General features: G+C 33.0%; 2 protein-coding genes across 8 annotated transcripts; both read right to left on the minus strand.

The window, feature by feature from the left end:
- Positions 1–528: 528 nt before the first annotated feature.
- LOC131637495 (uncharacterized) lies at positions 529–2,665 on the minus strand. Its single transcript, XM_058908086.1, has 8 exons — positions 2,496–2,665; positions 2,343–2,394; positions 2,007–2,080; positions 1,808–1,909; positions 1,493–1,636; positions 1,216–1,267; positions 893–966; positions 529–661 (listed from the first exon to the last, which is right to left on the minus strand). Exons 1-8 carry the CDS (start codon positions 2,621–2,623, stop codon positions 529–531), a joined length of 759 nt encoding a protein of 252 aa, XP_058764069.1. The 5' UTR covers positions 2,624–2,665.
- Positions 2,666–5,836: 3,171 nt separating this feature from the next.
- On the minus strand, positions 5,837–10,777 carry LOC131637485 (uncharacterized). 7 transcript variants are annotated; one of them, XM_058908076.1, is made up of 10 exons: positions 10,468–10,777; positions 10,281–10,332; positions 9,302–9,375; positions 9,002–9,130; positions 8,678–8,821; positions 7,772–7,823; positions 7,309–7,382; positions 6,635–6,724; positions 6,340–6,399; positions 5,837–6,098 (listed from the first exon to the last, which is right to left on the minus strand). In XM_058908076.1, the coding sequence occupies exons 1-9, from the start codon at positions 10,593–10,595 to the stop codon at positions 6,387–6,389; spliced, it is 756 nt and encodes a 251-aa protein (XP_058764059.1). In that variant the 5' UTR covers positions 10,596–10,777; the 3' UTR covers positions 5,837–6,098; positions 6,340–6,386. The 7 variants fall into 7 exon arrangements, with proteins under 7 accessions (XP_058764059.1, XP_058764054.1, XP_058764056.1 ...); XM_058908071.1 differs by having other exon boundaries at positions 6,340–6,404; XM_058908073.1 differs by having other exon boundaries at positions 6,340–6,429.
- Positions 10,778–12,531: the final 1,754 nt, after the last annotated feature.

Genomic DNA, 12,531 nt, shown 5'->3' on the forward strand with positions numbered 1-12,531 from the left:
TTCTTTTATACCTTTCCTAATTGGATAAAATAAAAGTCGGTGGCGACTCATGCTCACCGCAACATTGGTTGCTTATAAAAATAAAAGTCAGTTCACCGAGTTACAGCGTTTCACTTATTTCTGTGGAGAATCACATCGTCCAACTGTCAACTATGTTTTCAGAAACTATCTCCAGGCATCAATTTCATCAGTTTGCCAATTTTCAGTCTTCTGAAGTCACAGTATCTGCCCATGGATTATCTGGTTCCTTTTTGTATGATCAAACCAGTATACGGCACCTTTTGTTCATTAACACCATTGCTATGTTGCATCAGCAGAAATCTCCGTATATTCGGCCCTACAATCAATAACCATGGCCGTTTCTAAATAAATTAATAGAAGAACGAGAGAACATTTATTTGATTAGTAGTAAAGGATTCTTTTTTATTAGGATAGTCACATTATAACAAAACACTAGTTTAATAGTTAGAGGATTCTGCCAGTTGAAAAATAATGTTGCTTCATGCCTATTTCAGTCTCAAATTAAAGTCATAAACAATCGATAAAAAGAAAAACTGCTATATATACTTGCCTGTCAATTTGATGCACCAAAATAAGGTAAGCAGGATCCTGATAAGATATTTGGAACAATTGCCATAGAACGTAGACGCATGAAGTGATGCTGAAAATTGGGAAACGTAAATAACCGTCAGCCACAAAATAATACGTTATAGAACCTAATGAAGCATGCCATGAACCTTACGATAGGGTATGCGATTAAAGGGACATCATGCACACAAGAATTATAGATATAGATGACATCTTTCGAAGCTACAAACCAAAATTTGAAATATACTTGTGAATCTTCATGGTTAACAAACATTTCTCATTTTCTCTTTATTATTGGACTAACCTGCCAAAACATATCAATAGAATCACCCAAAAGACCGCATAAATCCAATTAGATTCTTTGTAGGCAATCCAGACCTGATATTGTAAGAATAGTTAAGAACTTAGGATAGTTAAATCCAAACAAAAACAAGTGTACTGAATACTGATCCTGATATTAAAACTTTCATATTTATACCGTATTGATTCAGAACCTTGTGTGCACAAAATTTTTTACTTTCATTATTTTGAGACCATTTAGTGGCCATTAGTCAGTAAAACAAAACTATGTTTTATGTATTTTGTACAATTTAGAGCTGCTAAGATTTTAAAAGAATGGAGACTTACTGCTAGGGGCACGGCATTGCAGTAGAAGTCAACTAGTGTTGCTTGCAACCACCTGCAAACATTTTGGCCGGAGCTTATGAAGGTAACTTATATGATAAACGACTGCCACAAGCAGAAGCTGTGCAGAAACTTACCCACAAGAGCATGACAAAGTTGTAAATATATACTTGAATGACACATAGAAACAACATGCTTTACCTTGGTGAATATTTCAATTAGAAAATGAAGACAGAAAAACACATTATAGGTCACAACTTTCAAAATAGTAAGCACTTACGGAGTCAATATCTCCGCACGGAAAGGAGAACCATCAGTGACAAGAGTGTATACCAAGGTTCCAAGCATGACAACACCCAAAACGCTGAGAAGGATTCTTAGAGTCACAACAACAGAACAATTTGTTTTTGGTTCTGTACCACTCCTGTATAGAAAACGTCACATTAGAACTAATGATGAAAATCAAAACATCAAAAATCGTACAGAAAACTAAAATACTAAAACATGAAATTGGATTCTTAAAATATCATCCTGCACATTTTCTTCATATATATTTATGGAAAATTACTCTATAGTTGTTTTTTTGTAGACATACTTGTGTGGATGTCCTAAAAGAACATATCTCACAGGGTCCTGTGAAGATTCTTGAGATGACAGCTTCGATAATTGCAACACAATATAAGCCGATGTAGCCATGCTGAACCAAAAAAAAGAGATTCCTCTCATTGCTTAGATTATCTTTGCTAAAAAGAGATTCATCTCATTGGACATAAAATCTTGAAAGAAAATTATACCTTCCAAGGGAGATAAATAAAATTATCCATAGAATTGAGCTGACCCAATTTCCTTCCTTGTACACTACCCAAGCCTGATTTGACACAAAAACGTTTATTTTTTTAGATATATTGAATAATTAATGTATTTAGTTTATATATTTTCCAGATACATTACTTATTTAATGTATCTAAAAAGTAAATTTTTTCTTATAAATAGAAGAGATAGTAATTAATTAGACAGTGCTCCATTAAGCATTGGTGATATTGTAAAGGAAATGTGATTTTAAATTTGAGAACTTGTAGGCGGGTTCAGCAGAAGAAAACTGATATGTGGAGTTAATTAGTTAGACTTACACTTAAAATTGTAATATTGATATGCAGATCAATCAAAGTTGCTGCCATCCACCTGAATCAAATAATGAGCAGAGGAAGAAAGTATGGTTTCTATTGTGTTATTATCAAAATAAAAATAAACACGAACAAAGAAAACAGAAAGAGAGGCATTACGGAGTGAAAAAGCCTATGCGAAAGGGCAAACCGTCGGTTACAAGCCTGTAAATAACCAGAGCAATAATGAGAGCAGCGAGAAGACTGAAGAGTGTTTTCAAACCATTTGATAAAGTAATTGGCGCCATTGGTAGTTTTAGATTCCAACAGTTTTGCAATAGGAGAAAAGAAGAAAGAAGAACAAGTTGCGTCGTCCTCTTGAAGTTATGAATTCTGTCTATATAACATAAGAAACGATGCTGTTCTGGAAATATCAGAGAAAAGATGCTCCTCCTCTGTTAAGTTTTGTCATTACTCATTTACATACACTGAGATCATTTATATTATTCAAAAATTTCCTTTGTGACCAAAAGTTGTCAGTTTGTTGTTGCATTTAAATTAAGAATGTATGTTTTTTTAACTATTTAATTATATTATTGTTTCAACTACCAATATGACTTACAAAAATTTAATCAATATGCACAGTCGCATAAACAAGTCACGTAAACCGATCCATTCATTCAGCAATATCTAAACAAACTATTTTAAACTTTAAAGGACAAAGTTGACTTCTAGTTTTCTCTTTCATAAACCTACCTCACTTGGGTGATAGTTGTTGATCTTTTTTCCTTTATATTTTCTTTTTTTAATGTATTATTTCTAGGGCTGGACAGCGGTCGGGTTGGATTGGTTTTGGGCCCAAAAATCCAATCCGATTCAAACCACGGGTCTAGAATCAAAGCCCAATTTCGACCATTTATGTCATCGGTTTTGTCGGTTTACGGGTTCACGGTTTGCGGTTTGACGGTTCGCTTTAATCGGTGACCCAAGCAAGCGGTTACAGTGGATCGGACGGATAGGGGCGGTTTGCTCAAAACTTGTCCACCCCAATTTATATCATTTTCTCTCATCTTCATTTATATTCTCTCATTTATTTCACCTATATTATTTAGGTAATTCTAGAGTGAGGGAGCTCTTAAGTCCCTCATCAGTGTACATCAAACAGTGTACGTCAAACCAATATCGCCGATATTATATCGGTAGTATTTCATCCACACAGCACAACACATCCATGAAATCAAATTCACAATACTTGAAATAAAAAAAAAACTCAAACTATTAATATGAATAAAGAATTAGACGTGGGTGCAAAATGTGTTGAATAATTTATAAGAATTAGATCTTGGTGTTTTTATCAAAACTCCAATAAAAATGAAACAGATTTATATATAAATCTTCAAATCCATCGTCACTTTAAGTCATACATACTTTATTTGAATTGTGTTTTTATCAAACGCCAAGGTTCAACTATGATTTGAAAACTTTCTTTAATTTATGTGTTCCTTTTTATATTTGACTTGAGGTTTATAGGACAAAAATTACTTTCTTTACGGTAGAAAAAGTGAGAAAACGGTGGGAAAAATCAAATGTGAGCTAGTCAAAACTCAAAACAGTTACCTTGAAAATTAGATACATTGGGTTTCTAATGGAGGTGGTTCATGGTAGAAAAAAAGAATTAACTGAAAAAGAGATAAAAAAATTATGGCTATTCACAGATAGAAAACATAAGATCTCATGGTAAATTGGGGCAAAATATTTTGATTAAATTCTAAGATTTTCTTTCATTGTGTTACTATCATTTAAATGTCAATAAAAATTAACCGGATTAACAAATTTTTCCAGCATATAAAGCAATATAAAATCTGAGATATATGTATTTATCAAATCGCAGCTTTATAGATTTTTCTTTGAAACTCAAGCTTATACATTTTTTTTTATAAGAAGGAGGGCCTAAGCCCAAATATACATTATTTCTACAGAAACCTTGTTATCTCTTTTTCTTTTTTAGCTTTAATATGAGGTTTGCAACCAACAATTATTTCCAATTCAAAAGTAAATGAGGGAAGAAGGTGGGGAAATGCGAGGAGAAGAGGTCAAAACAGTTACAATGATAACTAACCGTTTCTTTTACGAAGAAAAGAAGAAGTGAGAATTGAGTGAGAGATAACACATATGTTGCTCTTTTTTATTAATGAATCTCAACTCTTTAATTACTTTTGATATATCTAAGGGTATATTATTGGTGGTACACATGCGAGTGACTTAATAGATCCTTCACCTTAATTCTCATGGATTGGCCTAATAATTGAGACTTGAGTCTTGAGAGTGGATTCCTCTCAAGGTATCAAGTTCGAATCAAAACTTTCAAAAAAATAATAATAATCTCTCACCTTAGACATCACCATATTATTTTTCATTTTATTTACAGGAATCAAATATGCAATGGAGTTTTTTATATTTCATTAAAAAAAATTGTTGTTTTTTTAGTTGTTACAAATACTTACAAAACATAAAAAGTTATTCAAGTTTATTAATAGTTTTTAATAAGATGTTCTATTATACAACCAGAATTGATCGGAAAATTGATGATTTTGGTGAACCACGGTGGATTTGAACCTCAAATGCGGATGAGGAAGAGTTGACCTGCAAAATTAACACTCCAACGCTCAAGTCAATATGTATAAAAGAGTGGATGAAATTTGAATTTAAAATTGTATGCTTAAAACTATTCACGCATGTCCTTTATATAATGGAGCGGTAGTAACAAAATGTTATTCTCTACGCATGAGATATGCGAAAAGCCGTTAGATGTATTCGTGCTCTGGATCATCTGTGCTCTTTTATAGGGTAGTTCCCCTGTGTTGCGAGCAGTCCAAATGAATCATGACTTCCTTTGGATGATTAGTCGATGGCCAATCTGATCATCCCGGAACAATTGCCCCCAAATCCTTAGTGAAAATGAGAGAATCTATAGCGAGTATGATGATTGTGTCATCTTTTTTTTACGAGTGTGTCTTCTCAGTCCTAGGTCTTCGACTGCCCTTTAGTAACCTTAAAATAGAAGTTCTTAGTCATTTGATGGTTGTCCTAGGTCTTCGACTGCCCTTTAGTAACCTTGAAATAGAAGTTCTTAGTCATTTGATGGTTGTCCTAGGTTTTCGACTGCCCTTTAGTAACCTTGAAATAGAAGTTCTTAGTCATTTGATGGTTGTCTCATCGAAGCTGTAACTACAAGTTGGATGTACGTGAAAGTCTTTGAATATTGGTGTGAATATCTAAAGGGAAAATATTATCTATCTCTTTTCTACCATCTCTTTAAAATTCAATGTGGTCATGTGACTCAGGCACGGGGCCATGGTCTGATTAATTTGGTGTAAGTTGTTCGTGGTGTCTGAATGTTTTCAAATAGCTTAATACATTTCAAAAATCAATTCATTTTTATCGCCCCTCTTCACCTAGAGGCTCTTGCAACGATATGCACCGTAGAAAATGAAGTTGCATTCCAAATGTTAAAAAAAATATAAAAGGAAGGGAGAAATAGATATAAACAAATAGAAAAGTACATTCCGATTTTGAAGTTCAAATTACACAACTATAAAATAAAAAATTACACTAGGGATATAACTGTGTTTCATTTATTTATACCGAGAAGAATGACATCATCCAACTACCAACTAGTGTTTACAAAGGCTTTCTCCTGGCATCAATTTCATCAGTATGTTAATTTTCTGTCTTCTGGGGTCACAGCATCTACTCAGGGATTATCTGCTCCCTTTTTACTTCCTGTAATTATCAATAATGTGGATGTTAAGCTCAATAAGCAGCAGAAATACTAAAAACAAATTGTTTCCAATGTACTGCTTTATATAAGGTGAATTTCGTGTAAGTCTCAACAAAAAGAGTGGCTCCAAAAAATCTATTGACACTCACATAACAATCACCTAATAACAAAGAGACTGTAAAATAGTGTGTAAGAACATATCACTCACAGATTTGTATGATCATATACACCAGTATACCACACCTTTTGTTCATTAACACCATTGCTATGTAGCATCAGCAGAAATCCCCTTATATTTGTTTTCTGCCCTACCATCAATAACCATTGCCGTTTCTAAATAAATTAATAGAAGGAAGAGAGAACATTTATTTGTTTAGTAGTAAAGGATTCTTTTTTATGAGGAAATCACATTAAGACAGAACACTAACTTAACAGTTAGAGGATTCTGCCAGTTGAAAAATAATGTTGCTTCATGCCTATTTCAGTTTCAAATAAAAGTGATAAAAAATCAGGAAAAGAAATTGGTATATATACTTGCCTGTCACTATGATGCACTAAAATAAGATAAGCAGGATCCTGATAAGATATCTTGAACAACTGGCATACAACGAAGACGCATGAAGTGATGCTGAAAATTTGGATACGTAAATAACCGTCAACCACAAATTAATATGTTATAGTTAGAACCTAATGAAGCATGAAGAATGAAACTTATGATAAGGTATAAGATTAAAGGGACAAGCACGCAAGAATGAAAAGTGTAAATGACACATCTCTTTCAAAGCTATAATCCAAAATTACAAATTCAATTTTGAATCTTCATGGTTAACACACATTTCTCATTTTCTCTTCATTATTTTGAATCAAATATAACTAACACCACGTAAGTTAACTGGCATAAGAGGTAATCAGTTCTAAAACAGCCTTTTTTACTTTCATGCATTTTCTGGAATATCCCCAAAATAAAAGAGCACCAATATATATAGGGTAGAATGACATGACATGTATTTAGTTATATAAAAACCATACATTATTTTCTCACAACCAACCAAAATGTGAAGTCCAAATCAAAGTACAGTTGAAAATTAAACAATGGAAATTGTAACCTATGTCATAACTAAAATTATTTAACGTTCTAAGTAAAATTATATTCAAAAAATAGATGATTTTAATCACCGATTAGTAAGCAAACATAAAATAGTATGGACTAACCTGCCAAAACATATCAATAGAATCACCCAAAAGACAGCATAAATCCAACTAGATTCTTTGTAGGCAACCCAGACCTGTTATTGTATGAATAGTTAAGAACTAATGATAATTAAATCCAAATGGAAACAAGTGTACTGAATACTGATATTGATATTAAAACTTTCACATTTATACAGTATTGATCATAACCCTTTGTTCACAATTTTTTTACTTTGGTTATCTTAAGAATTAAGATCATTTAGTTACCCCTAGTCATTCATTGACAATTTCATTAAATTAAGTCTTTTGTTATAAGCACAAAAATAATTATAATGTCAACAGAGTGTCTTAAAATCTATTTGTGGACACACAGAAACAATTTTAAGTGGCTTGAACATTAATCCTCCAAGTCAACAAAATAAATTTATACTTCATATATTCTGTACGATTCAGAGCAGCTAAGATTAAAAAAATGTAGACTTACTGCCAGGGCCACAACATTGATGTAGAAGTCAACTAGTGTTGCTTGCATCCACCTGCAAACATTTTGGAGCTTATGAAGTTCACTTATATGATAAACGACTGCCACAAGCAGAAGCGGTGCAGAAACTTACTCACATGAGCATGACAAAGTTGCAAATATATACTTGAATGACACACAGAAATAATATGCTTTGTCTTTGTGAGTATTTCAATTAGGAAAATGAAGACAGAAAAACTTTTTATAGGTCACAACTTTCAAAATCAATGTTGTCCACACTGCACTCTATGCATACACTTTCAAATGCTTACCAACAGATAGTTTGCATATAATTAGTATATAACGAGAACAGTTATTTATAGATGTTTTATTATGATATTATGTTATTTGGATTTACTTAGATCAATTTGGGTGGATGCTTGAAAAAGTATAATAGGTTAAGGTTTCAAAATCTGGTGAAATATAAATAATTGAAATTAATTTAGTATTGATGATTGTGCATTTGGCACCAAAGTAAAATGATGAAGGTTGCCACAATTCATCCACATGCCATGCAAATTTGTACTCGTCTTTTTCAAACAATGGTTTTTCTAAGGCCTTACAAGGTTCGTGATTCATGAAGAAGCCACTCCATTGCAATAATTAGCAAGAACTTAGCCCAAAATAAGAGAGTAAAAAGTCATTGATAGCTTGTTGAGAATAGATAAGTTCAGTGAACTATATAGAAGACAGTACATAGAACATGGAATGTGAGTGATAACGATGTTGTGTATTGTTTCCCACTGAACCAGAAAACCCAAGTTAAGTACTGTGATGGGAAACGAAATTCCTTTTAACAATAACAAAATGTTACGGAGTCAACAGGGATAACAACATCATGAATAACAATAACAAATAGTAAGCACTTACGGAGTCAACAGCTCCGTACGGAAAGGAGACCCATCAGTGACAAGAGTGTATACCAAGGTTCCAAGCATGACAACACCCAAAACGCTGAAAAGGATTCTTAGAGTCGCAACAACAGAACACTTTGTATTTGGCTCTGTGCCACTCCTGTATAGAAAGCGTCGCATTATATTAGAACTGATGGTGAAAAACAAAACATTGAAAATCATACTGAAAACTTAAATACTAAAACATGAAATTGGATTCTTAAAATATCATCCTGCACCTTTTCTTCATATATATTTATGGAACATTACTCTATAGTGAATCAGATGTAGAGAAAATTACTCTATAGTTGTTTTTTTGTAGACATACTTGTGTGGGTGTCGTAAAAGAACATAGCTCATAGGGTCCTGTGAAGATTCTTGAGATGACAACTTCAAAAATTGCAACACAATATAAGCAGATGTAGCAATGCTGAAACAAAACAAAAACAAAAAAAAAAAGAGATTCCTCTCATTGCTTAGATTATCTTGCTAAAAAGAGATTCCTCTCATTGCTTAGATTATAGATAGGCTTTATAAGTAAAACCACAATATTGGAGGCAATAACGCAAAATGAACATCAAATCATGAGAGAAAATGATACCTTCCAAGGGAGATAAGTAAAATTATCCATAGAATTGAGCGGATCCAGTTTGCTTCCTTGTAAATAACCCAGGTCTGATGTGACAGAAAAACATATGTCAGCTGATGAAACTTCAGATGGAAACTGATTTTGACACATTATTAATTAGACAATTTTCCATTAAGTGTTAATCATGCTTTAAAGCAAATGTGGTTTTAAATTTGAAAAATTGTATGCAGATTCAGCAGAAGAAAATTGACGGGTTACATCACAAAAAAAAAAAACTAGAAAATACACATCTCCTTTACTAAACTAAGGATCTGTTTCGATAAATAATTTATATAAGAATTTATCATGCAAGGGTTTATGCATAAGTTATTTATATAACAATACATACAACAATCAAATTATTTTCATAAGCTATTCTAGAGGGCTTATCAAAACAACTTATAGTCATATCATAAGTTGTTTCCATAGGTTCTCCCAAACAACTTCATTAGTATTTGTTTCAATAGATAAGCTCAAACAAGTCAATCCAAACACGCCTCTAATAATACTCATTAAAAATTATAAGGGTAGCATACAACAGCACAAGTGAAGTGATAAGTTTTCATTAGAAAAATGCACCAAACATTCATAAGAGGAAGTTCTCACTCCAATATATTGCAGAACAAGATCAGTGTAGTGACTCAATCCTTCATAGCCTATTATTCAAATTAGAATTTCAAGAGCTTTTGTTTGCAAGAGCCTATCACTAATAACTATGAAGCACGGACACCCTAAACATGACACCGACAACACTGATAATAAATTATAAGTGTTGTTGTAAGTGATAGACACATACATGCCGCTAATAACCCCTCTTACTTTACATCTTCTGAACATAATTAATTCCAAATAAGCTGTTTCTTGTACATTTGAAATTGAAACACCAAATAGTAAACAATATTTTTAACTAGTGAAGATGACTAGAGTTAGTTAGTTAGTTAGTTAGACTTACACTCAAAATTGTAACGTTGATATAGAAATCAATCAAAGTTGCTGCCATCCACCTGAATCAAAAAATGAGCATGGGAAGAAAGTATCATTTCTAGTGTTTATGATCGTTCTATTGTATAATTATCAAAATAATAATAAACATGAACAAAGAAAACATAGTAACGTAGCAAGAGAAAGAGAGAGGTTACGGAGTGAGAAGTTCTTTGTTAAAGGGGAAACCGTCGGTAATGAGTGTGTAAAGAAGGAGAGCAAGCATGAGAGCTCCCAGAAGAGTGAACAGAGTTTTCAAGCCATTTGATATAGAAATTGTCGCCATTGATAGTTGGAGATACGGAGAATTTTGCAATTGGAGAAAAGAAGGAAGAAGTAGTAGAAGAAGACGAAGAAGGGTGCGTTTGGGAAATAAATAGATAACGCGGGGACACCAGAGAACCACGTTGCACCTTGCTGCTTAAGAGGAAAAATCAAAATTACGTCCTCTTCTAATCATGAATTTATACCTGGAGGACTAGACAACAACCGAAGGCTCGTCACAACCGGTAAAAACCAAAAAGGAAAAAAAAAATTGGTGGGTCTAAACGGTCCAACGGATCTAATGGATATTGATGATGAATTTAGTTGGGTTTTAATAGATGGGTCGGGTAATAAAATTTGGACCGCAAGTATACGGACCCGCCTAGTTTTTCCACTATTGCAAAGCAAAACGGTGTCGTTTCATTTTATTCTTACTTACGAGTGTAATACCTCACTCATCAGCCGACTCCGCACACACACCACTCATGTTCTTGTTCTCTCAGAAACCCTAGTGCATCCACATTTCTCTTCTTCTCTCATCATTCACCATCGTTTCTCACCCTCACCACCACCACTAATCCAACATGAGTCCACGACGAAGCTCCAATCCATCATCATTGTTCTACTTTCGTTGCAAGGTTAGTAGTTTTGTTATTTTAGGGTTCCAACCAGCACATACAACATAGAAATAGAAGAAATCAAAATTAAATCGTAAGCAACCTTACACTCCAACGGGCTCTGTTTGTTTCTCTTTCCTTTTTGCTTTTGTCGTGCTAGGGCTTGTGTTTAAGTTTTTGGACCAAATCAAAAGCAATATGAAATGAAAGTGAAATTGATGCAAATGTTTGTGACAGTGTTGGAGTGTTTATTTTTAGATCGAGTTAATAATTCGCTTCTTCTTTCAAACTAATTTTGTTGTGTGTGTAATGTATGTTAGGTGTTTGATGAATTGATTTAGTTAGTAAGATTGTGTAATTGATTTGTTAGTAGTAATTGGTTTAATGTTTTGTTTTAAGGAAATTTTGAAATTGATGGCTTGATTTAATTCTTGTTATAGATGGCATATGGAATGTGAATATTCTGATATGTCTTGGTATAGTTGTACATGTGCTCATTCAAGAAATTATGATATTATTGGTTTCTATTGAGAGTTCCATATTGGATAGTGATATGGTCTGAACAATAGTTATAATAGTTATAATTGGCTGACTACCCTCACCATATGAGCTAGCTTTTGGAATTGTATTAGGTCAAAACTCATTTTGAGATTTTATCACCGCCTTTGATTTGTTCTGCCGCCCACAAATATCCATCCTACAAACTTCACACCCTCTGATTCTACATAAATGAAGAAAAATCACCAAGAGCGACGAGAACATTTAATGTTATAGCTTTGAAAATTTATTCCAAATACGATGTTATAGTAAACCCTCTTTGGGAATGGTGAGATCAACTTATATGGGATAAATGCATAATTAGTTGTTCAGTACAGTATGTTATAGTTTTACCCACCACGAGGTTTAGTGAATATTATATCTTTAATCATTATTTGCGAATGAGTTTGATCTATATATTTCGAACGAGTATGGAAAACTTTTACTGTCTCACATTGCTAAAGAGATAAATGACTCCCCTACATTCTCAGGTGATAGATTCCTTGTTCTTGTGATATTTCTCTCAAGTAGCATCTCTCCTATAATTTTTGTTAACTTATTTTCCTTCTCTATTGAAATGTGTCTATAGATGGTGTTCCAAAAGAAGGATTGTGAATATAAGATGTACTTGTTAGTATTTCGGTTCTGCTATTGATAAGGGAAAAAGTAAGTTCTTGAACTCAATTTATTGTATATTAGTCGCTTTTTTTTGTTTATTAATTGCTTGTGTCATTCATAGTGTTATGACAGTGTTGGAAATCAAGCTTTGTCTTTTAGAAACACTGTTTTGAATTAATATCAATT

This window comes from Vicia villosa, unplaced genomic scaffold (assembly GCF_029867415.1).
Source record: "Vicia villosa cultivar HV-30 ecotype Madison, WI unplaced genomic scaffold, Vvil1.0 ctg.002011F_1_1, whole genome shotgun sequence".
In the NCBI taxonomy this organism is placed as follows: Eukaryota; Viridiplantae; Streptophyta; class Magnoliopsida; order Fabales; family Fabaceae; genus Vicia; species Vicia villosa.